Source organism: Canis lupus, chromosome 24, assembly GCF_003254725.2.
Source record: "Canis lupus dingo isolate Sandy chromosome 24, ASM325472v2, whole genome shotgun sequence".
Lineage (NCBI taxonomy): Eukaryota > Metazoa > Chordata > Mammalia > Carnivora > Canidae > Canis > Canis lupus.
In genome coordinates, this window is record NC_064266.1 from 24,664,050 (window position 1) to 24,686,639 (window position 22,590).

General features: G+C 35.2%; 1 protein-coding gene across 9 annotated transcripts in view; it reads right to left on the minus strand.

Moving 5' to 3' along the window:
• Positions 1-1,633: 1,633 nt before the first annotated feature.
• Positions 1,634-22,590, minus strand: part of RBM39 (RNA binding motif protein 39) — a 29,433-nt gene continuing 8,476 nt past the window's right edge. For 6 of the 9 annotated variants that reach the window (XM_025469902.3, XM_049100467.1, XM_049100469.1 and 3 more), the window contains 13 exons: positions 20,944-21,009; positions 20,794-20,847; positions 18,920-19,037; positions 18,324-18,476; positions 15,528-15,665; positions 14,530-14,595; positions 11,676-11,880; positions 11,198-11,275; positions 7,432-7,482; positions 5,145-5,226; positions 3,282-3,387; positions 2,710-2,788; positions 1,634-2,620 (listed from right to left, as the gene is read on the minus strand). In XM_025469902.3, the coding sequence (XP_025325687.1) occupies positions 2,520-2,620; positions 2,710-2,788; positions 3,282-3,387; positions 5,145-5,226; positions 7,432-7,482; positions 11,198-11,275; positions 11,676-11,880; positions 14,530-14,595; positions 15,528-15,665; positions 18,324-18,476; positions 18,920-19,037; positions 20,794-20,847; positions 20,944-21,009 (1,297 nt within the window). In that variant the 3' untranslated portion in view covers positions 1,634-2,519. The remainder of the gene's footprint in view (positions 2,621-2,709; positions 2,789-3,281; positions 3,388-5,144; positions 5,227-7,431; positions 7,483-11,197; positions 11,276-11,675; positions 11,881-14,529; positions 14,596-15,527; positions 15,666-18,323; positions 18,477-18,919; positions 19,038-20,793; positions 20,848-20,943; positions 21,010-22,590) is intronic. The other 3 variants (XM_025469903.3, XM_025469905.3, XM_025469904.3) reach the window with 3 other exon arrangements.

The following is a 22,590-nucleotide window of genomic DNA, read 5'->3' on the forward strand; positions in this document are numbered from 1 at the left end:
CTGCGACAGATTGCACTTTAAACTGCATTGCCCCTCAAGGAAAATGGTAATGTTATAATGCACATAAACTACACGAGTCTATTTGGGGGGTGGGGAGGTGTTAAAGACACTACAGAAGAACTACAGCAATACTTCCCAATGTGACATGTGGCCTCAAGAATGCATTATCTGTAAGATTAAGAATTCATTTGAACTATTTTGTCACACTATTCAAATTACTTCTATCCTTGCTTTAAAATCATTTACAACTCATTCTGTGGCAGTGGGGAAATTACTTTTCTCTTGCCACCACTTTTTAACATTGGAGATTAAGGAAGTCTACCTTTGTTAGTTCATCTCCCTGGAAAGTAATGATAAAACATGGGTAAGACATGAATCAAGAATAAAAAAATTTAGGGGATGCCTGGATGGCTAAGCAGTTTGGTGTCTGCCTTCAGCCTAGGGTGTGATCCTGGTGACCTGGTATCAAGTCCTGCATCAGGCTCCCTGCATGGAGCCTGCTTCTCCCTTTGCCTGTGACTTTCATGAACAAATAAAATTTTTAAAAAATCATGAAGGTACTAGGAGGTATTTTGGAAAAACACAGATGTAGTCAGCTCCAAAGAATACTGCTGCCTGGTTTTGAAAAATAATTAACTTGAATCTTGAAATTTTTCTTTACATTTGGTAAGTGAAGCAATTAAGGGAAGTTTTAAGTATCCATTCAAAAGTGTTGGTATATAATTGTGACGCCTCCAATTTCAAATTGACCAAATATCTGAATAAAACTAGAAAACTTGTGTCTTGGGGGCACCTGGGTGGCTCAGTACGTTAGGTGTCTACCATCAGGTCAGGACATGATTCTGGAGTCCTGGCTGGAGCCTGCTTCTCACTGTCCCTGGCTTGTACTGTCAAATTTTAAAAACTTGAGCCTTAAAAAATCAACAGTAGAAAGAAAGGAACAGGTAAGAGGATGCCTGGGTGGCTCAGCGGTTGAACATCTGTCTTTGGCTCAGGGCATGATCCTGGAGTCCCAAGATTGAGTCCTACATCGGGCTCCCTGCATGGAGCCTGCTTCTCCCTCTGCCCACCTCTGTGTCTCTCTTGAATAAAATCTTTAAAAAGGAAAAAAAAAAAAGCATGTAAAGAAATGAATACTAGAAGGTAATCATTCCATTAGGAGCAACACTGCCTACTCAAAAGGTTCAAGGTAGATGCAAAATCTTGAAGTAGAGTTCAGGATATGAATGGTGATAGCTCATTGCCCAAATACAATTAAGACTCAAATTCCTTAATTTGAGCAACAAATGCAGCTAAGTAAATTTCGGAAATCAGTTAAATGTTCAAACTTAAAAGGCTTTGTTTGGTATTTAAAAGGTGAAACATTTCTTCACAGAGATCCCTGAATAGACTTAAGAATACCCAGGTTTAAGGCCTAGGCAGCTTTGCTTTTGATAGCTTACCCTAATAAGTACAGGGCTAAGGTATGGTGAAATGGAGGAATGTACAGAGACAATTTGAGGGCAAGGTTCCCCAGACTCTGCACAGTAAGAATTTTCCCCAAGAAGCAAGTCTTGAATAACTACTAAAAGTCAAAGAAACTAATATTCTATTTTCAAGTTTCTATGACTTTAAAACATTTCAAAAATGAAGATTTCTTGTGGCCTTTTTAAGAGAATTTTATTTGAGTGGTTCTTACAAAGGTTGTTGCAATATGAAAGTCATTTTTGTTTGATAGAAATATCAAGCTGTCTTGTCAAACACACTGAAGTAACCCAAAAATATATTTCAGAGCTCACAGAGCTTAAAAAGAGCAAAGATTATATGCAACCAGACAAAACCTATTTCTGCATTTCCTATTTCTTGCTCAGACTGCTTTGCTTACCAGACTGCCACTAAACATCTTGAGGAAATGCAGGGATCATTTTGTTTGGAATCTTAGACACACCAGAACACATAATATTTACAAAGAAACTTTTACAGATACATTAATTGAAAAGATACCATCCAGAAATGTAATCTTGAAATCTTTTTCTTGCCAATTGATCACGAAGCAAGATGAGATTTTAATCAACAGCCCTTTAGCTGTCTTGAATTTCCATACACTAAATGTGTACTCCAGAAACCTCTGCTAAACCATTAGCCAAGTATCAACATTAGTGAAACGTGAAATGTCTAACTGCTGTGTAAAAAGTTAGGCTTCTGAAACATTAAAAACATAATTACATCCCTGTCTGCCTTTTTACATTAAGCACATTTGTTCCCCCCTAGAACTATTCCTATAGATCCTTAATGTAATTTTCTACATGTACATTTAAAAGGCAGAACAAGAGAACAGCTTTGTATACAGTGGGATTTGCTAGTTAGGGATAATGAGCACACTGCATTCCTGTTAACATTTTTATTTTTTCAAGGTAACAGGAATTGTATACAAATGACAGTAGACCCTTGCCTCTTTATTTTTATCTAAATAAAAGATAACTCAAGATGAATTCTCAAGAAAGAAAAAAAGCTATGTACATAAGGGACTATATCTTCCTTCATCGTCTACTTGGAACCAGTAGTTGTGTTGCTGTCATAGAATCAGGGAAGAGGTTGTGGTAAGTTGGAAGAGGTACATATGCTGCTGTTATCATTTTACCTGTTGAAAGAAACAGATAGGAAGGTTTAGTTATGTTCACTAAAATTACATCCTCCATAAAACGACTTAGAAAAACAGATGAAACTCACCAGCAAACCACCTGCCATGCAATGCATTGACAGCAGCAATGGCTGCTGCAATTGATGGGCACTTCACATACACGTTGCCCTGAAATACAACAACAAAAGTTAAGGGAAATATACAATTTTTACAAACTGTCTACAAAAACTCAAGAGCTCTATACCAAATACTTGTTTCATTAACTATTATGTATACCTCAATTTCAATCAAATCATTTTCTCCTTCCAAAACTTTTTCTATTCCTTTTTTGTCTATGGTTTCAAAGCAACTAAAACATCAATCAAGATGCCAGGTTTTCATGGAAAGCTTTTAACACTAACCAGCAACACTGCTACAGCATGGCATGATTTTATCTTCACTTATTAAAGGAGTGTCCTTATTTTGGAGGATGTATATTTAGTATGTTAAAATTTCTTTCAGAATTAAAAAACAAAAACTTCCTAGGATAGTAGTAATATGCCCCAAGTATGCACGAGGGCTAAGTCATAAAAGATTAGTAACATACTGTCACAACACCTGAGGTGAGGTGGGTAAAGGGCAGATTAAACTTCTTTTGCTCCAGGGAAAAAAAATAAAATACCTGAGCAGAATTTTTGTCAACATAAATATGAATAACTCCTCCATGTTTATTACATTCTTCAATCACATCATCCTTAATCTCTGTATCCCATCCAACTTCTTCTTCTCTGTAAAAAGTATTAAGCTTTATTAGATACCATTGAAACTTATAAAATGTTATATATATTCTCACTACAAATAAATATTTTAAATATGAATTATTTTACTTAATTAAAAAATCATTGACATTAGCAGGGTAGGACACTGAAGGAAATCAAAAGCAAGATATAAGGCACTATTTCCAAGAAAGTTTATGAATTTTTAATTGACCAATTGAGCCATCCAGGCACCCCAGCTTATTAATTTCTTTAATATTTAAAGTATTTATTCATATATATCAAATCATATGTATACCAACAGTTCATCATTTCACAGCCGAAGCTAAAATAAAAAGTGCACAAGAATCCAAGGCTCCCTATGGTAAACCATGTATTAATATAAACAATGCAAACAGCATGTTACAAACCACTGTAGAAAACATCACTGTATAAGACAATGTTTCAGATCATATATAATTCATCAAATCAACTGAACAGGTTATCTACATTTTCCTTGGAATGTATTATAAATATAATTGATTAAACCAACCAGAAGAGTTCGGAAAGATAAATGGCATTCTAATCATTGTGCCTAGGTATCAGGAAAGAAATTCCTGATTCCTGACTTCCATTAATCTAAGAAGTAAATTTTAGAAGATGCTCTATTCCTACAGAAGATTAAAATAACATTAAAATTTCAAAGCCAACAAGTGGTAGACGATAAAACTGACAATAGAAATAAACACAAATACACATATGAACAAACAAAACAAAAAGAAATAGACCCATAGAGAACAATATGGTGACTGCCAGAGAGGAGGGTGTAGGGATGGATAAATGGGCGAAGGGGAGTGGGAAGTAACACAGGCTACTAGTACAGAAATAGTAAATCAACAGGATGAAAAGTACAGGATAGGGAATATAGTCAATGGTTCATAATAGCCTTGTATGGTGATAGATAGGAACTACAACTATAGTGAGCATAGAATAAGGTATAGTTGGAAGAACTGTTAAGAGCCAGAAATTAATATAACACAATGTGTGTAAACTACAAGTAATACTGATACAAAACTTCTTAGATATCGTTGGAAAACAAAATCTGTCTACCCTTTACTTCAAATCTCACAACATACCAAAAGGAATTAGCAATAATAAAGTTATCATTAAATACCCTAAAATGATCAAAACTTATTTGAAGTGTGAAATATATTGAAGTATACTAAATGTTAACTTAGAAAAGCTGAATATTAATATTTTCATAGTAGTTGAAACCATTAAATCACATGGGTTTCAATGGACAAGTCCATTTATACTTATATTTTTCTCAAATAAAAAAACACTATAGTACTATAAATGTACTTTACATTATTTTTTTTTAAAGATTTTATTTATTTATTCATGAGAGAAAAGAGAGAGACAGCAGAGGGAGAAGCAGGCTCCATGCAGGGAGCCCAACATGGGATTCGATCCTGGGTCTCCAGGATCACGCCCTGGGCTGAAGGGGGTGCTAAACCACTGAGCCACCCGGGCTGCCCTGTACTTTACATTATTGTATGAATATGCTACGTAAGACATGTAAAACTTACAAGATTGTGTTTATCGACTGTTTATGCTATTTATGAGCCTTTGATCAACAATAGGCTCTTAACAGTTAAGATTTCAGGGGAGTCAAAATTTACAATACGGAGTTTTGACTGTGCAGGCATGGGTCTGCCCCCCTAATCTCCACATTGTTTAAGTGCCAATGGTATATACCATTTTCAACTTGACCAAAGTCTATTACTTACGTTTGAGGGTTAAACATGTTAGAAAGTTGGAAACACTGTGTTGCAAGAGGCTGAACAGAGGCAGCTGCAGCTAAAGCTGAAGCTAAAAAAAAAAAAAAAAAAAAAGAGAGAGAGAGAAATTAGTTTCATGGAAAATGCATCAGACTAGCCCTGTTGAGTAAAACAAAATAAAAAACCCCCACTAAACCCTATCTGTGAAACTAGGATGATCGGTCACTTCCCTAATTTACCTTATTTACTAATGCTATCAAAGTGTGTAACCAACTTGAGTTTCCAGTAAACTGAAGCAACCTAACATTTGAAACAGCTTTTCTTGAATGAGTTGGAATCTGTAGTTTTAGACGGGAAATTAAACTTCAGGTGTAATCAAAACTCATTCAATTAGACAAATATCAATACAAATCAATCCAGAAAGGCAAAGGATAAAATAAAAGATTGATTTAACTGCTCAAGTTTATACACAAGAAGCAGGGGATGATCAAAATATAATCCTTTTAGGTTTCTTCCCATGAATACAGTTAAACATTTTCTTTAAAATAAACATTATAAAAGGGTTGTTTAACAAACAAGATGCAGATAATCATCAAACCATTTAAAATTTAATATGCCAGGAATATAAACCCTCTTACAAAATCAAATGAATTTTTTAAATGACTAAGTCTGTCTTGGCACAAAACAAAAATAGCATAAATCTATAATATTCACTATGAAAATTAAAAACTACTGGACACTAATATCCAGAAGGAATATTTAAAACCCATACTGGTTTTCAATTTGAAGTGAGAGCACTGTCCAAGACAGCTGCACCATTGCTTTTTATGTGATTCACAAAACATTACCAGTAGCTGTTACAGAACTCACCGTAATCACTATATTTGACCAAATTTCATTCCAATATATAACAAACAAAGCTAAGGATAAAACAGCGCATTAGAAATTATGGTAATTAAAATGAACAATCACCTGAGGAAATATCAGAAATTATTTTACTGAGTAAAAATTAGGGCTATGCATGAAATATGTCATAAAAATGATGATTTGTTAGAATTACTAGTGCTTTTGGCTGCTCCTTTATTACTTCAAATAAACATTTTTTCATGAAGCTTATATTAAAATAAAAATGCCAAAAAAGGGTAACATCATATTTTATTCAGAAAAGCGAAAGATGTAACCATGTTTATCTTACAATAAATGTAAAAATGAGGCCCCACTGTGTACACTATCATAAACGATGGACATTTTTTTGGAAATAAATCCTAGGTCATTACAAAACAATTGGAGAGTACTTTATTTTCACAAATGAACTATATTAGGACTAAAAAAAAGATAAAAGTTTTAGAAAGTATGTGATAGGAAGGTTCCAGCTCAAACTAAATGAATGCAAAGCACAATGAATTCAGCATAAAAACAACTAATAGAAAAAAATCTATTAGTTCAACTTTTATAAATCTGTTGAGGAAAAGCAGGATGAGTACTTGTCTCACTTGCTGGAAAAAAATAAAATATATATTTAATCCCTTTTTTAAAAAAGAGATTTTATTTATTCATGAAAGACACAGAAGTAGACACACTGGTAGAGGGAAAAACAGGTTCACCGTAGAGAGCCTGATGTGGGACTTGATCCCAAGATTCTGGGATCACAACCTGAGCCAAAGGCAGATGGTCAACCACTGAGCGACCCAGTGCCCCTACATTTAATTCCTATGAAGGAACATGGTAGACCTTTTCATATAGAATCATTCTCCTAAATAACCTTTAAGGACAACGCATGAAAGATGGATACTGAATTAATAGCAAAGTGATCAGAACAAATGGCAGAGATTTGGCAATAAAAAAACAAGAGAAAATAGCCTACTTTAGATACATTTTCAGTCTCTTTGAAATATGCATGCAATTTAGTTCTGTATAATTGCCACATGCTTGGTACTATTGATACAAATCATGAATTTAGAGTCCTTAACCTTGTAAGTTCAGACTCCTGAAAGATTTGTATACTAAAACAACAAATTCCATTTTGACTTAATACAAGGCTAAAAATAATTCTAAGCATACTAAAGCCAAATTTAAAAAGATGCACATGCACATTTTCATTTTCTTTAATCCATGGAATTGTAATGATTTGGATTAGGCTGACTGAAATTACACATTAGGTTAACTATGTATTTACCATATTATGCCATTCTCCAAAAACCAAAAATACAGAATGTACTAAGTGATATAATTAAAAAACAACTATGTGTTGCTAAATTGACATCTACTTCAAAGACAAATAAAAAGCTCAACTCACCTTCAGTCTGTTGAGAAAGTCTTGTTTGCAAATCTATAACAAAAGAGAATTCTACAGCTCAGTGCAGGAACAATGAAGAGCCTCAACTAACAGGGTAAATGTCAGGAAAGCATTAATAAAAGAGGACTACATAGCAGGGTTCATCAAAATAAACTTATAGTAAAACCTGGCAGCCAAACCTCCTTCCCCATTCCTCATTGACAAGGCTTTGGGGCCTTTTTCTTTCCTCCTATCCTAGGAAACTTAACTTATGCCTGTCTTCCTACTCCTAGTTACTCTTCCACATCTCCAATGGATTCCTCTATACTACTCTTCACATGGGAATAATGGGAAATGGGGAAAGGGAAGCACACCGGTCAGAAAATCCATGAAAACCCTGATCTTGAGAATTCAATTCCAAGTACTTGGGCTATTCAACTCTGGCCGAGAAGATAATAGTTTAATAAGGTATGGTTTCTTGGCATAGTTTGGAAATTTAATGAAGTAGGAGTAAATTTTAACCAAGTTTACTATTATCTATATAATACTAGAAAAATTTAACACAACTATTAAAAATAAATAAAATGGGGATTTTTCCCAGTATATTTCCCCATATAATCATTAAATTCTCCACTAGAAGGTAAGTTAACAGAAAGCTGCTTGGCAGTGAAAGCAGCAAGGCTAAATAAATACCACTGTGCTATCTTTAAGTTTACAAGCTATAAAAATACAATTAAAAATTGTTTAGATCGGGATCCCTGGGTGGCGCAGCGGTTTAGCGCCTGCCTTTGGCCCAGGGCGCGATCCTGGAGACCCGGGATCGAGTCCCACGTCAGGCTCCCGGTGCATGGAGCCTGCTTCTCCCTCTGCCTATGTCTCTGCCTCTCTCTCTCTCTGTGTGACTATCATAAATAAATGAAAAAAAAAAATTGTTTAGATCCAGTAACCTAATTTTCATTAACACGTGTTTCCAGTGCAACAGTTTATCATCGTCAAGGTTTCTTAATTAGGCAAAAATGGCACCTGGCATGCTCAGTGAGTGGACTGAGACAGTCAATGTGGGTTGTGAGTTCAAGCTCCTCGTTGGATTGTAGAGATTACTTAAAAAATGGGGGGAGGGTGGCAAAAAGGAAAAGGGATCAGTACCCCAAATTATGCTGGGGTACAAAAATACCTGTGTCCTAGGGGCTCAAAACTGCTATCTGGGAGTTGAAGAGACATAATTAGTATATACTAAAGGAATGTGAAGATATATCCATAGAGACACTGTCAATAAACTAAATGATAACACAATTTGTCTATTCTTTCCCTACAATAAGGAAAAAGGTATAAGATACCAAAAATCCATCCTATGGGATGCCTGGCTGCCTCAATCGGAAGAACATGACACTCTTGATCTCAGGGTCTGGAGTTCAAGCCCCACGTTGGATGTAGAGATTAGTTAAATAAATAAAAGCTAAAAAAAACCCATAATCCATGCTATTTCAAGTATATGTAAATCCCCTATCAAGACTTAAAAAGTGACTTTACAGGTCATTTGTGAGAAGTTAGGAAAGAAAGCATGGGTTTCATAAAGATAAGGATTCTATCTTAGAAACCACTTGTTAACCTTCTAAAATAAATTAGTGGATAGAGTGATGACTTACCCTTGGTTTTAAAAAAAACAGCCTTAAAGAACTTAGGAGTAAGGGTTTTGGACACATTAACATTCTTTATAGCATTTCAAAAAAAAATTGTGTGAGGATTTAATGTTAACTATCTGGAAAAAAATACTGAGTTATTTAGAAATATTTACCTAAAAATCGAGCCATTATTAATTTGGTTGCAAAAGCAATCTACGGGAAGGGTTAGAAGACAGAATCAAACTTTATAATCATCTCAAGAAACATAAATAAGGGTGAATATAACAATATCGGTAACTAGCTATTTATAACCAATTTGAGTTTTATTTGATCACGGTCAGCCCACCTTAAATATAAACCGCACAATAAGTGTGCCCAAGAAGGTGAGCCATACATCATGAATCCAGAAATATTAGTTGAGAATACTAACTTTCAAAAATCTTCAATTAGGTGAGGATATTGTTTATGAAGAACATCAAATCAACATATAGGATACCACACCCAGGATATAACTAAGACTGTTTAGAAATGAATCCTATGTTACTACATCAAATCTCTAAAAACAGCAAATAACTCAGAGCCTCTAAGTGAAATACCTAGAATATGGTAAACAAGTATTTTCTAAATTACTGAAAAAATGATCTGAACAATGGGAAGCAATAGGAAGATTTAGTTTTCAGATTAAATTGTAATTTTAAAACCACAGACTGGGTTACATTTCTGGAAGGGATGGGTTCCTTTAATGGCTTTGATGATAGTAAGCAGCATTCTATGGCTATTTGCTCACTCAAGAAAGTAGGTGTATAATATTATTTACACAGTCAAAATTTAGGGATACTGGGGGGAGTTATCCCGTGACTCAAGACACAGAAATCCATTAATGGTTAGGACTTTTTCCCCATAAAGATAAACGGGCATGGTTTTATCAGAAAAAAAATTTAAAGATATATTTATTTAGAGAGAGCGAGCGAAAGAGCACACGCACATGCATATGAGTGGGGGGGGGTGGGCAGAGGGATTATCAAAGAGACTCCATGCCCAGTGTGGAGCCAGACCACCTGGGGCTGGATCTCATGACCCTGAGATCATAACCTGAGCTGAAATCAAGAGATGGAGGCTTAACCTACTGAGCTACCCAGGTACCCCAGTTTTCTCAGAAACTTTATAAATACCTATCAGATTTCAAAATAAATAATAGAATCTGACAGAAGAAACACAAAAGGCAGATTTTCTAAAGTTAGTCACAAACTTGTGGATGTCCACTAAAAGGAAAACACTGAAAAGTCCCTTATCTCTAATGAAATATGACGTGAAAGTAAAAAAGGATCCTCTCCCTTTCATTAATGAGTTTTTGATTTAAAAGGAAATCACGACTCAACCACATGAACATTTATATATGTTTCAGTGTAGCACTATGGTCTTAAAACTTACATATTTTTAGTTTAAGTCTCATTTTGTTGATAAAATCAATGGACTGATTAAAAATACAAAGTGCCATACTTCTTCAGATTTATATTTCCTGTCTTCCAAAGTCCAAATGCAAATGGTTCTTCTTAGATGTTATAAAAGCAAGGTCTTCAATATTTTAAAATTAATGCTATCCTAGGCTCATAGATTTGGGTTAGTGTCAAGGTTTATAAAAGCAAATCTGAGGTACTTAAGTCATAATGAAAAAAAAAAAAAAGGTTCATAAACTGAGCCCCCCTTGTTACACAACTGTACTCTATTTTCCTGCCCTCTTTAGGAGGGCCCATTACCCTAACTAAAAAACTCAAAATAGCATGTACTATTTAGAGGAAAGCAGTTTTCTCTACATTCTCGATAGTGTTAAGTATTTTACATAAAACTGGACTTAAAGGCCCCTGATAGTTTTCTGAACTCAAACATCACAACAAAACATTTTTTGAAATTAATATAAACTTGTTGGGGTTTTAAAAGTGATGTACTTAAAAAGGTCTAATTTAGGCAATTCAAACTAAAAATTGGTATGTAGGGTTCAAAAAAAATGCCCTGACAGCCTATTATGAGTGAATAATTCTATTTACGAGCTAAGAAGTACTTGATGAATTGAATTCTCAGTAAGTCCTTTTAAATGCAAAAATTTGGCAAATTTTCGAATTAGTGAAAAAACAATGATTTCAAATTAGAAAAGATTCAATTCCTACCTGCCACAGCACCAAATGCCAAAGAGCCACTCATTTGTAGAGCCTGCTGTGCTGCTGGTGGAATCTGCAAACCTGTACCTGTGTAAAAAAAAACAGATCTTGTAACTTGTATTATGTCAAGGGCAGAAAAACTAAGTTTTCTGGGTCCTTACTACCACACCAAAGTCACTTCACTAAAAGTATTTACAAGCAGAACATAGTATAATAGTGGCAACTAAGTTTCTCAAGTTTAAGAATGGAATTATTATGATAAAGCAAAAGGAATCTTATAATGTATGCTGTGGCACTCAAAAGGCATAAATTAGATTCCATTAGAACTTTAAAGCAAGTAATTCCATATAAAGGTGCATAAACCACATAAGGCGGTCAACTCCAAAAATAGAAAAACACCCTTTTCATTTATTAGTTTATGTAAATGGGCTACCTTTCTCATTACCATATCCACAATAAATCATTCACAACACTAAGAAAAACTTACCTTCTGCAAGCCTTGCCATTAATTGGAGACGACCAGTTGTTCCCAAATCAATTCCAGTCCTTTCCAGTTCATCACTGTCCAAAAATGAGCTAGCACTGGAAGCATCTGTACGTTCAGTAACATGACCAACTTTCATTGGTCTTCCTGCTAACTCAAATCCATTAAGTTGTTCCAAAGCCTTCTTGGCACATTCTGAATCGGAAAACTGTATAATTGAATGAGGGGTAAAAGTAAAAAGTCCCATATATTAAATCACATATATATGTAAGGTAAAGCAATTCTTACTTATTTGGTCTAGTATATTCATCAATAATTACACAATTGGATGCAAAGTAGACATTATTCTAGCTTTTAAGTAATATAAGCTATATTATCAGATCACAAAAGCTGATTCAAATCAGCTTAGCTATGTGAGGATTTAAAAAGCAAGATATGACCAAGTAATGCCTATCTTCAGAAATAATCTTAGTAACAGAATGTGTAATTTTCCAAAAATAAAAATGCATCTTCTTAAATGTCCTGGGATAAACTAAAATGGTGTTTTCCTTCCATAAACAAACAACTATTTGGGAGCATGTGGGTGGCTCAGTTAAGCATCTGCCTTCACTCACGTCAGGACCTCAGGGTCCTGGGAGGGAACCCCAAGTCAGGCTCTCAGTTCAGCAAGGAGCCTGCTTCTCCCTTTCCCTGGCACTCTCCTGGTCATGACCTCAGTCCTGGAGGGAGCCCCAAGTCAGGCTCTCAGCTCAGCAAGTAGCCTGCTTCTTCCTTTCCCTGGCAGTCCCCTGCCTGTGCTGACAGAAGGAAGGAGAAAGAACAAACGAACTATTTAGAAAAATTAAAAGTTCACTCAGGTACTACTTTTCATACAACATTCCGGGTCATCTTACTACCAATAAAATCATAAAAATGTTTTTTCCTACGATGCCAGGGTGGGTCAGTGGTTGAACATCTACCTTCAGCTCAGAAGGTGATCCCTGAGTAACTCAGGTGCCCAAACCGTGAAAATTCTTAATATTCAGGATGCAAACAGAAATTTAGTTGCACACTCTTATTTTCATTTAACGAAAACAAAAATATATCCCTAGCAATTCCATAGCTTAGTATTTTTCATCAATGTGTTTAAAAACATTTTATTTGGGAAGGAAAAATAACAGATCCTTACAAAAAAATTAACCAACAAACAGCACAATGTAAATGTGCATAATCTAGCATTACACAGATTACTAAATAGTAGTAAATAGTTTGCATAGTTGATGTTAAAAACATTTTTAATGGGATGCCTGCGTGGCTCAGCGGTTGAGCATCTGCCTTGAGCTCAGGACATGATCCCATGTCTGGGGATCAAGTCTCACATAGGGCTCTCTGCAAGGAGCCCGCTTATCCCTCTGCCTGTGTCTCTCATGAATAAATAAATGAAAACAAATAAAACTTCCTCTATCACTAAAGAAGATTTTTTTTTTTGAATGGGGGGGAGAGAGAGAATCTGAAGTAGGCTCGACACTGTGTAGATCCAGATGCAAGTCTCGATCTTAACAACCCTGAAATCATGACCTGAGCTGAAATTGAGTCAGATGCCTAACCTACTGAGTCACCCAGGCGCCCCAAATTTTATTAAAATTTAGATAGAACACACACACACACAATTTAAATATAACACAATTATAAGTCCTTGATTAGAACTAGGACCTAAAAAAAAACAAACAAAAAACTGGGACCTATATAACTTTTTTCTATGACAGCAGCTAAAATGACAATCCGCATTTACAGCATCAATAACAATTTTCAGAACCTTCCAAAGTTCTAACACCGAACATTTGAAAAATTGCTATTATGTAATTGAATTCCATCTGTAAATAAAACATAAGAGAGTTTACTTTAAAAGGGGCACTTAAATTTGCAATTATTCCCGCTGCCACCTAATACTCTCTTCAATCAATGGGCTGCAATGGCCAATCACAAACTTTTTTTTTTAGATTTTATTTATCTAAATGAGAAAACATGCATGATGAGTACGGAGAGGGGCAACAGGAGAGGGAGAATCTTAAGCGGACTCCATGCCCAGTGTAGAGCCCAAGGCAGGGCTGGATCTCAGGACCCAGAAATCATGATCTGAGGTGAAATTAATAGTCAGATGTTTACCCAACTGAGCCATCCAGGTGCACCACACCAACACACACTTTTAATAACATATAAAAATATTACAAACTAAAGAACTCATAATGGGGTCATAAACTTCAATTACATGAAGACTTAGCTATGCAAATGGACTATAAACAAGATAACAGAAAACTGGCGAAACGGCAACATTTGGTAAACACGGCTACAATTATTCTAAACCATTTAAAAATATTAACCATGCACCCTTCCCCATTATGAACAACGAATAAAGTTTTACTGTGGTACTTTGATCTAAAACCTTAAAGCTGGGATCCCTGGGTGGCGCAGCGGTTTGGCGCCTGCCTTTGGCCCAGGGCGCGATCCTAGAGACCCGGGATCGAATCCCACATCGGGCTCCCGGTGCATGGAGCCTGCTTCTCCCTCTGCCTATGTCTCTGCCTCTCTCTCTCTCTGTGTGTGACTATCATAAATAAATAAAAATTAAAAAAAAAAATTTAAAACCTTAAAGTTAGGGACGCCTGGGTGGCTTATCAGTTGAGCGTCTGTCTGCCTTTGGTTGAGGGCATGATCCCGGAGTCCCAGGATTGAGTCCCAGCATTGGACTTCCTGCATGGAGCCCACTTCTCCCTCTCCCTCTGCCTATGTCTCTCATGAATAAATAAATAGTTAAAATTAAATAAACAAAACCTTAAAGACAATCATTTACGTCATAGTATTAATGATAATTGCTTACCGTAATAAATCCATATCCCTTAGATCGACCTGTTTCACTATCCATCATGAGTTGGATACTTTCAATCTAAAAATAAAAACAATTTTAAGTGCAAAGATGGAAACAAAAGCATTTTATTCTTTGAAACATGGTTTAAAGTATCTTCCCCCAAAAAACAAAAACAGACCATCAAAAACCCTCATTTCCAAAAAACCTCTGAAAGCCTAGACACTACCCAAACAAGAAGCTATGCACTGTGGAGCATGGAAAAAAAAAGTACAATCTTAGTCTTTTGCCTCAAAAACAAACCACTAAAATTCCAGATGTCCTTTGTAAACTAAAATCAGGTGTAAGAAATAAAATTGTTTCCTTTCCATTATATTAAAAATACGAAACATTAATTCTAATTAATACTAGACACATTAAATTATCCAAGATGTTGGATTAATTAAGCAGGGGTGTCTGGGTGGCTATGTCAGGAAAGCATGGCGACTTTTGGTCTCAGGGTTGTGGATTCAAGCTCCATAGTGGGTGTACAGATGACTTTTAAAAGTCTTAAAAAATAGGGGTGCCTGGGTGGCAGTCAGTTATGTCTAACTCTTAGTTTTAGCTTAGCTCATTATCTCAGGGTTGATGTATCAAGCCCTGCCTCAGGCTCCACGCTCAGTCTTGAGACAGTCTCTCCTCTGCCTTTCCCCACTACCCCGCCCACCCTTCTCTTTCAAATATATGAATAAATCTTTAAAAAATCTTAATAAAATCAACACTGAATGTAGTTGATCGCTGCACAACTGTCAACACATTAAAAGGCAATCAACTGTGAACTATATGACTTGGGTACATCACAGTACCTCAATAAAGCTGTTCATTCATAGCATGAAAAAATACAGTAGTCATATACTACAGTTCTTCATGTTGTATTAATTTCAGGAATACATTAATTTTGTGACTATTATTTACTATGCAATTATACTTGGATCAAGAACCGATTAAGGATAATTGGAGATACTGGGACTTACTCTCCCAAAAGGCTCAAAGATCCCCCGAAGCATATCTTCAGTTATGTTAAAGTGTAATGAGCCCACATAAAGCCTCATAGGTCCAGCACTTCCCTTTTGTAGATTGTTTGCCATTGCTGCAGCTCTGTTTTTTTCTGCCTATAAGTTGGATGACAAAATGGACATCACACACTAATCCAAAACATTTTAATCATAGTAAATCTCATTCCCGTTTGCTTAATGACAAGCGATGCGAAAAGTGATGAAACCACACTCTTTAGTAAGTCATACACAAAAAAGCTTTTGTATGGTTCCACTTATATGTGACCGTGATTAATGGCACCGAATTAAGAATATGGTTCAAATGCCATTTTCTAACCATAAACCTCAATATTTTACTTAATATAAGATACATATTTTGCAGCAACTTTTAAGTTTTAGGAGCATATACAAGTCATATATTAAACAATCATATTACCTCATTTCTTACATAAAATGAAATCAATACTAAAAGTACACTATGCCGTCTTAAAATGAAATCAATACTAAAAGTACACTATGCCGTCTAAATGAGATGCATCCTGATATCAGATCATGGTAAATGTGGAAAGTAATACTGTTTTTTTTGGAATTCATAAATTATTCGATATTCATTAAAATTAACACCTCAAAATCACTGTTACTCAAAGTACAATACACCAATTGCTGCTGCCATAAGGCTTTTTTTATGTCAATATAAAATCAAATCAAAGCTTTCAGTTTAGCTGTCATCTTTTCCATTGGAAGTCTTTCTCAAAGATAGTATTTATCAATTCATATTTTACTACAAGCTCCTCTTCTTGTTAACAAACTGAAACATTTTGAGCAGTATATATCCAAAGGTGGTGGGCAGCCCAGGTGGCTCAGAGGTTTAGCTCCGCCTTCCACCCACAGTGTGATCCTGGAGGCCTGGGATGGAATCCCATGTCAGGCTCCCTGCATGGAGCCTGCTTCTCCCTTCCACCTGTGTTTGTGCCCCCCATGAAAAAATAAAATCTTTTTTTAAAAAAGTGTTAAAATTAAATTAATCATAAATTCATTTAATTTGAGGATCCTCAGCCTTTTTCAGGCTAATCTACACACCATTAAGTTTGTCCTCCATTACAGGAAGTGAATCAAGGAACTAATCTTTCCCATTTCCTAACAATTACTTTCCTACTGTGTATACACATTCAAGTGAAAAACACCCAATATTTAGAACTTAACTTTATAAAATCATTTAAGTTTGATAAATAACCAGTTTAGAAGTTACACAGTATCAATCAACAGACTATTTCATCTTGGATTGCAAGAATATTTAAATCCTATATTCTTGGGCAGCCAGGGTGGCTCAGCGGTTTAGCGCCGCCTTCAGCCCAGAATGTGATTGTGGAGTCCCACCCACATCAGGCTCCCTGCATGGAGCCTGCTTCTCCCTCTGCCTAGGTCTCTGCCTCTCTCTCTGTTTCTCTCATGAATAAATAAAATCTTTTAATACATACATAAATAAATCTTATATTCTCCATTAAAAAAAAGACCCTGAGCTATCAAGCATGACAGGTATCAATAACTGTCTTAATAAAAATAGGTATTGACAAAGAATCCTAAAAATACTTTCATATCATAGAAAGATACATTCCAATTTTTCCACATTTATTTTTTTTTTTTTTTTTTAATTTTTATTTATTTATGATAGTCACACAGAGAGAGAGAGAGAGGCAGAGACACAGGCAGAGGGAGAAGCAGGCTCCATGCACCGGGAGCCCGACGTGGGATTCGATCCCGGGTCTCCAGGATCGCGCCCTGGGCCAAAGGCAGGCGCCAAACCGCTGCGCCACCCAGGGATCCCTTTCCACATTTAAATAAACATTAGTAACACTAATTTCATTTCAAAGGCAATACTGGATTACTATGAAGTACCAGCAAAGAGGAACTAAACAAAACATTCTCAAAATCAGTTCAAAACATCTTACCTTCAAGAAATGCTAAACAGGATAGCTATTCGAACTAATTATAACATTTTATAGGGCAGCCCGGGTGGCTCAGCGGTTTAGCGCCGCCTTAGGCCCAGGGCATGATCCTGGAGACCCAGGATCGAGTCCCATGTCAGGCTCCCTGCATGGAGCCTGCTTCTCCCTCTGCCTGTGTCTCTGACACACTCTCTCAAGAATAAATAAATAAAATCTTAAAAAAAAATTTATAAAATCTTATACTACTGTGTATTATAAAATAGTGAAGACATTTGTAATTAAACATTGATTAAAACGTCAAAAATAACTCTATTTTAAAGGGTAAACAAATTCTTAAATGCTTCTATCCCCATCCAATAAATCATCACAAATCATTAAAATTCTAGACCAAGTTTTTAGGTATTTTTCATGAAACAGATTTACAACTTGTATTAGAACAGGGGGATCCCTGGGTGGCTCAGCAGTTTAGCACCTGCCTTCAGCCCAGGGCATGATCCTGGAGTCCTGGGATCCAGTCCCGCATCAGGCTCCCTGCATGGAGCCTGCTTCTCCCTCTGCCTGTGTCTCTGCGCCTCTGTGTGTGTGTCTTTCATGAGTGAATAAATAAAATCTTAAAAAAAAAAAAAAAATATATATATATATAAGATGCTGTTAAGAATATATGGTATCGAAATAAAGATAAAATTAATAATAAAAAAAAGCTGTTCTAAGAAGATCTAAATGAAGGTAGTAATGATTACATACTAAAGTACTACGGTGTAATACTAAGCAACAGCAGGCTTCTTAGACTATCACACTAATCAAATTCCTAAAAAAGGAAAAAAATTACCTGTGATGCTTGTACTATGATTGGCACACCTAAAACACGTTGGCCAGTTAATCCTATTGCTAGAGGCACTGAGCTAACATCCACAAACTCCACATATGCAATTCCTTTGGAACGTCTTGAATTTCGATCAGAAATCATTCTCACATCTCGAACCTAAAAAGAAAACACACACTTAACAAGATTCTCCTTATGCAACATCTACTGTAAAACCAATTAAAAAAAATTTTTTTTAACTGACACCGTGGTTTTATTTAAGTTATGCCTATGCCCAACATGGGCCGGGAACTCACAACCCTGAGATTAAGAGTCTCATGTTCTTTGGACTGAAGCAGCCAGGTGCCCATGTTTTAAGTAACCTGTCAGTCCCCTTCTACTTTTGATGAATATGTGATAATAAGTTATTAATTCCAACATTATTATAACTTCTGAGTCAAAATAGAAATGTCACCCAAAAGCTTCCCTAACTGAATTTTACTGTATCAAAAGACTTAGTGTTTAAATGTTCTCTAATTTGGGAAGCTGGCTAAGCAGTTGAGTGTCATAAATGTTCACCAATTCTCATTTGCTCTATCTCCCTGAACAGACTAAAACCTTACCTTGCCTACTGTAGAGAAAAACTCTTCCAAATCCCTTGGCCGAATTCTTGCTGCCAGCTGCATGCAAAAAACTGTCCTTGCATCTCTTTCCTCAGGAGTTAGATTATCAATAGGTTCCCTAACAGGAATAAATATTAAAATATTTTATAAATTGTTTTCTTAAAATAACTTCATAATATTCATTTTCAATAAACAGAATAAACTTTACCAGAAGTAGTTTGTCACTATTCCCACTACTTCACTTAAGATTTTTTTTTTTCACTTAAGATTTATATAAAATGTTCATAAAATTATTTGGTGACTCAATTCCCTCAACAAGATCATAGTTGCAAATGTTTCTTCTACTAATATCTTACATGGTGTCAGGACAAAAGTCCATTGGCATTTCAATCTTGTAAATGGTAATTTCTGCAGAATAATAAAAGACCAATCAGAAGCCTGAGAGTTTAAAAATAATCACTAAAAAGAACCACTGACTAGCTACAATGTCAAAATGTTCCAAAATTAGTAGAAAGGATGATTTTCTGAAGCAAAATCTAAAATCATGATGTGATTTTAATTTGACAATCACAAATGACAAACCTGAGATGAGAGAACTATTTTGATTTTTCCCTCTGAACTTTTATTTAACAATTTTAGATATATGGAATAGTGACCTGGTCATTTACTCAGTCCTATAAGACTACAAATTTAGTATCCAAAAAGCAATGTTTCTTTTTTTTTTTTTTCCCCAAAAAGCAATGTTTCTTGATGGTTATAAAACACAAAAATACCCATACGCAAAACAAAAATTAAAAGTATTATCTACACAAATACCAGTAGTGGGATTCAATTTATTCATTTTTACAAAGAATCTTGAAGATTGAGGGCACTTCTGATTGTATATAGGTAACTCAAGTGCCCAAGTAAAGAGCACATGAGATATAACTTAATTTCATGAATTTCAAGGAAAAAATATTAGTTTCTATTAACATTATTTATTATAGAGCATCATTAAGGTTAAGTTTGTAAGTAAATCCTTAACATAAAAGCATAATACATTCTGGACATTTTCAGAAGTTACTTTTAGAATATTCCACCTACAAAATTATGACATTTCCTTCATGAATCAGGTTATTTTAAGCAGGTAATTTTAAACTATAAAACAGTTACAAAGCAAAGACCACAACCAGAAAATGAGAATGGAGCATTTTCTTTTAAGTGTTAAATTAAATATTAAGAGTAAAAAAGCTCAATGTTACAAAAAGGAGCCTTTAAAATCATTAGTTTTCATCAAATCCTAGAATTAGAATACATCAAATAACAAACTCTAAATTAAAATTAAAAGGTACCCTTTAAGGGAAGCCAAAAGGAACACCAGTAATGAACAAGGCTACCACATATTAGTTTTCCCTGAACCAAAATATATGGTAGGTTTGATAGGTTAAGTCTTAAGGTTATTTAAGAGGAAAATAACCCAAACACTCAAAAATATAAGATTGCTACTTAGAAACAAGTCAATTTGGTTAAGACTTTGGAAATTTATCTCAGCAGAGAGAACCAGATGATAATCCATGATTTGTTACAATCAATTCCTCATGAGGCTATTTTAGTAACTCACAATTTATTAATTCTAAAGTAGGTGGAGTCAAGTCTATTTAAAGTTTTCTATAATCATTAAATTTTAAAGGGATTTAAGAGCAAATATATCTACACATTAATATAATTACTGCTCCATTCTTAGTTATGGGATACTAAAATGAAAACTTACATATCCACATTAATTTAACATAGTTCAAATTACCAAATGTTAATAAATTTGACATTAGCATAAGTTGCAAAAGCTTTACAAAAGCTCAAAGTGCTAAAGAAAAAAAAATAGGGACAACAGCTACCTCACGGGGCTCTTGTCTTTTCTGAATGGACTTTTGCTTCGGGAGCGTCGTCTGCTGCAAAGTTAAAAAGTTTCAGAAATTACCCAAACAAGTACATCACATTAGTTCCTTGAAAAACAATTTAAACAATTCAGAAGTATGTTTAAAAACCTTAATTTGATGCTATGAGGCAACCCAATCTTTCCTCGGATGGCACTGTTAAATTTTGGTCCGGAGCTAAAAAGGAAACACAAAATTACACTAGTTACAGGGTTAGGGTCTTGCTAAGATCGCGTTCATGCGCTCTCCAGCAAGTTTAACATTGTTTAGGCTGATTTTTTTCCACCTCAATTATGAAGAGGAAATAAAAGACTTTTTTTTCTTAACTCTATCCCAGGCAAACTGCTCTTATAGTTATCCATCCTGGACCACTGAGAGGTGCCGAGACCAAAGGTTACAGCCTCAATATTAAGATTCTGAAAATTCTTTCATGTTTAGTCTATATTTTCTTAATTACACGTTTTTGAATACATTCCTGAGATTTAAAAAAGTGAAAATAAATCACCCTCAACTTCCCTCACACCAGAAGTAACTACAATTAACAATTTGGTGTGTATCTTTGCAGATTTGTTCCCAAGAATATATGTATTTATATGTACGTACATACACAACATTCATACATACGTTTTGTTTGAGGTTTTTTTTTGTTTGAGTTTTTAAAAGGGGACTATAATTATTATCTTAAAACTCGAACTTTTCAATTTAACAGTAAATCTCAGAGACTGCATGAAAGCAGTTTTCATGTCATACTTCACTTCTTTCTGCCAAAACGTTCCATAGTAAAGATGTAAAGTTAATATTTCAAAAGGTTTTGTGAACTTGATGTAATAAATCAATGTTTTCAAAAGAAATGATAAAATTATTCTAAGATCCAGTTTTATTCTTAGTTGAAAAAAGGCCCAGGGCAGCCCGGGTGGCTCAGCGGTTTAGGGGCGCCTTTGGCCCAAGGTGTGATCCTGGAGACAAGGGATTGAGTCCCGTGTTGGGCTCCCTGCATGGAGCCTGCTCTCCCTCTGCTTTATGTCTCTGCCTCTCTCTCTGTGTCTCTCATGAATATAGAAGTAACATCTTAAAAGAAAAAAAAAGAAAGAAAGAAAGAGAGAGAGAGAGAGGGAGGAAGGAAAAGAAAGAGGAAAAGAAAAAGAAAGAAAAAGAAAAAGAAAAAAAGGAAAGAAAAGAAAAAGGCCCAATAGTTTTGGGACTTTATTTTTAAAGACCAAATTAACTTAAAGGGACGGGTCATATGTCCCTTAGTGCTCATCCTACTCTCCTTTTTAATAAGGATAGCAAAATCAAAGTAAGTGGTATGTGATCAATGTTTGGACTCGTTTTTCATGGACTCATACCTGCAACACCCAAGCAGCTCCAAATAAAATTTTACGGTAAATGGGTCCTTCATAATTCAGACTAACAGTCACAATTAATAAATTAAAGATCACATGAAACCACACATAAGAACTAAATCATTTTTAAGTCAGACCAGGATTATAGGATGCCTTCAAGTATTCATCACTCAAGAGACAAAATAATATACAGAATTTATTAAGGTGATCCTTTTCCTATTTAAATTCCATAAGAACAAGTATGGTAAATCTTAACATATTAGACAAAAAACAGAATTAATCAGTAAGAATTAAAATATTGTGGTCCTCTTTCAGCTCTTAAAAGCTTTGTGAAATAAGGAGCTACGAGGAACTCAGTAAACAAGTTCAATCCCCACCCCCAAAGGTTAAAGAGCCAGGATCAGAATCCCAAAGT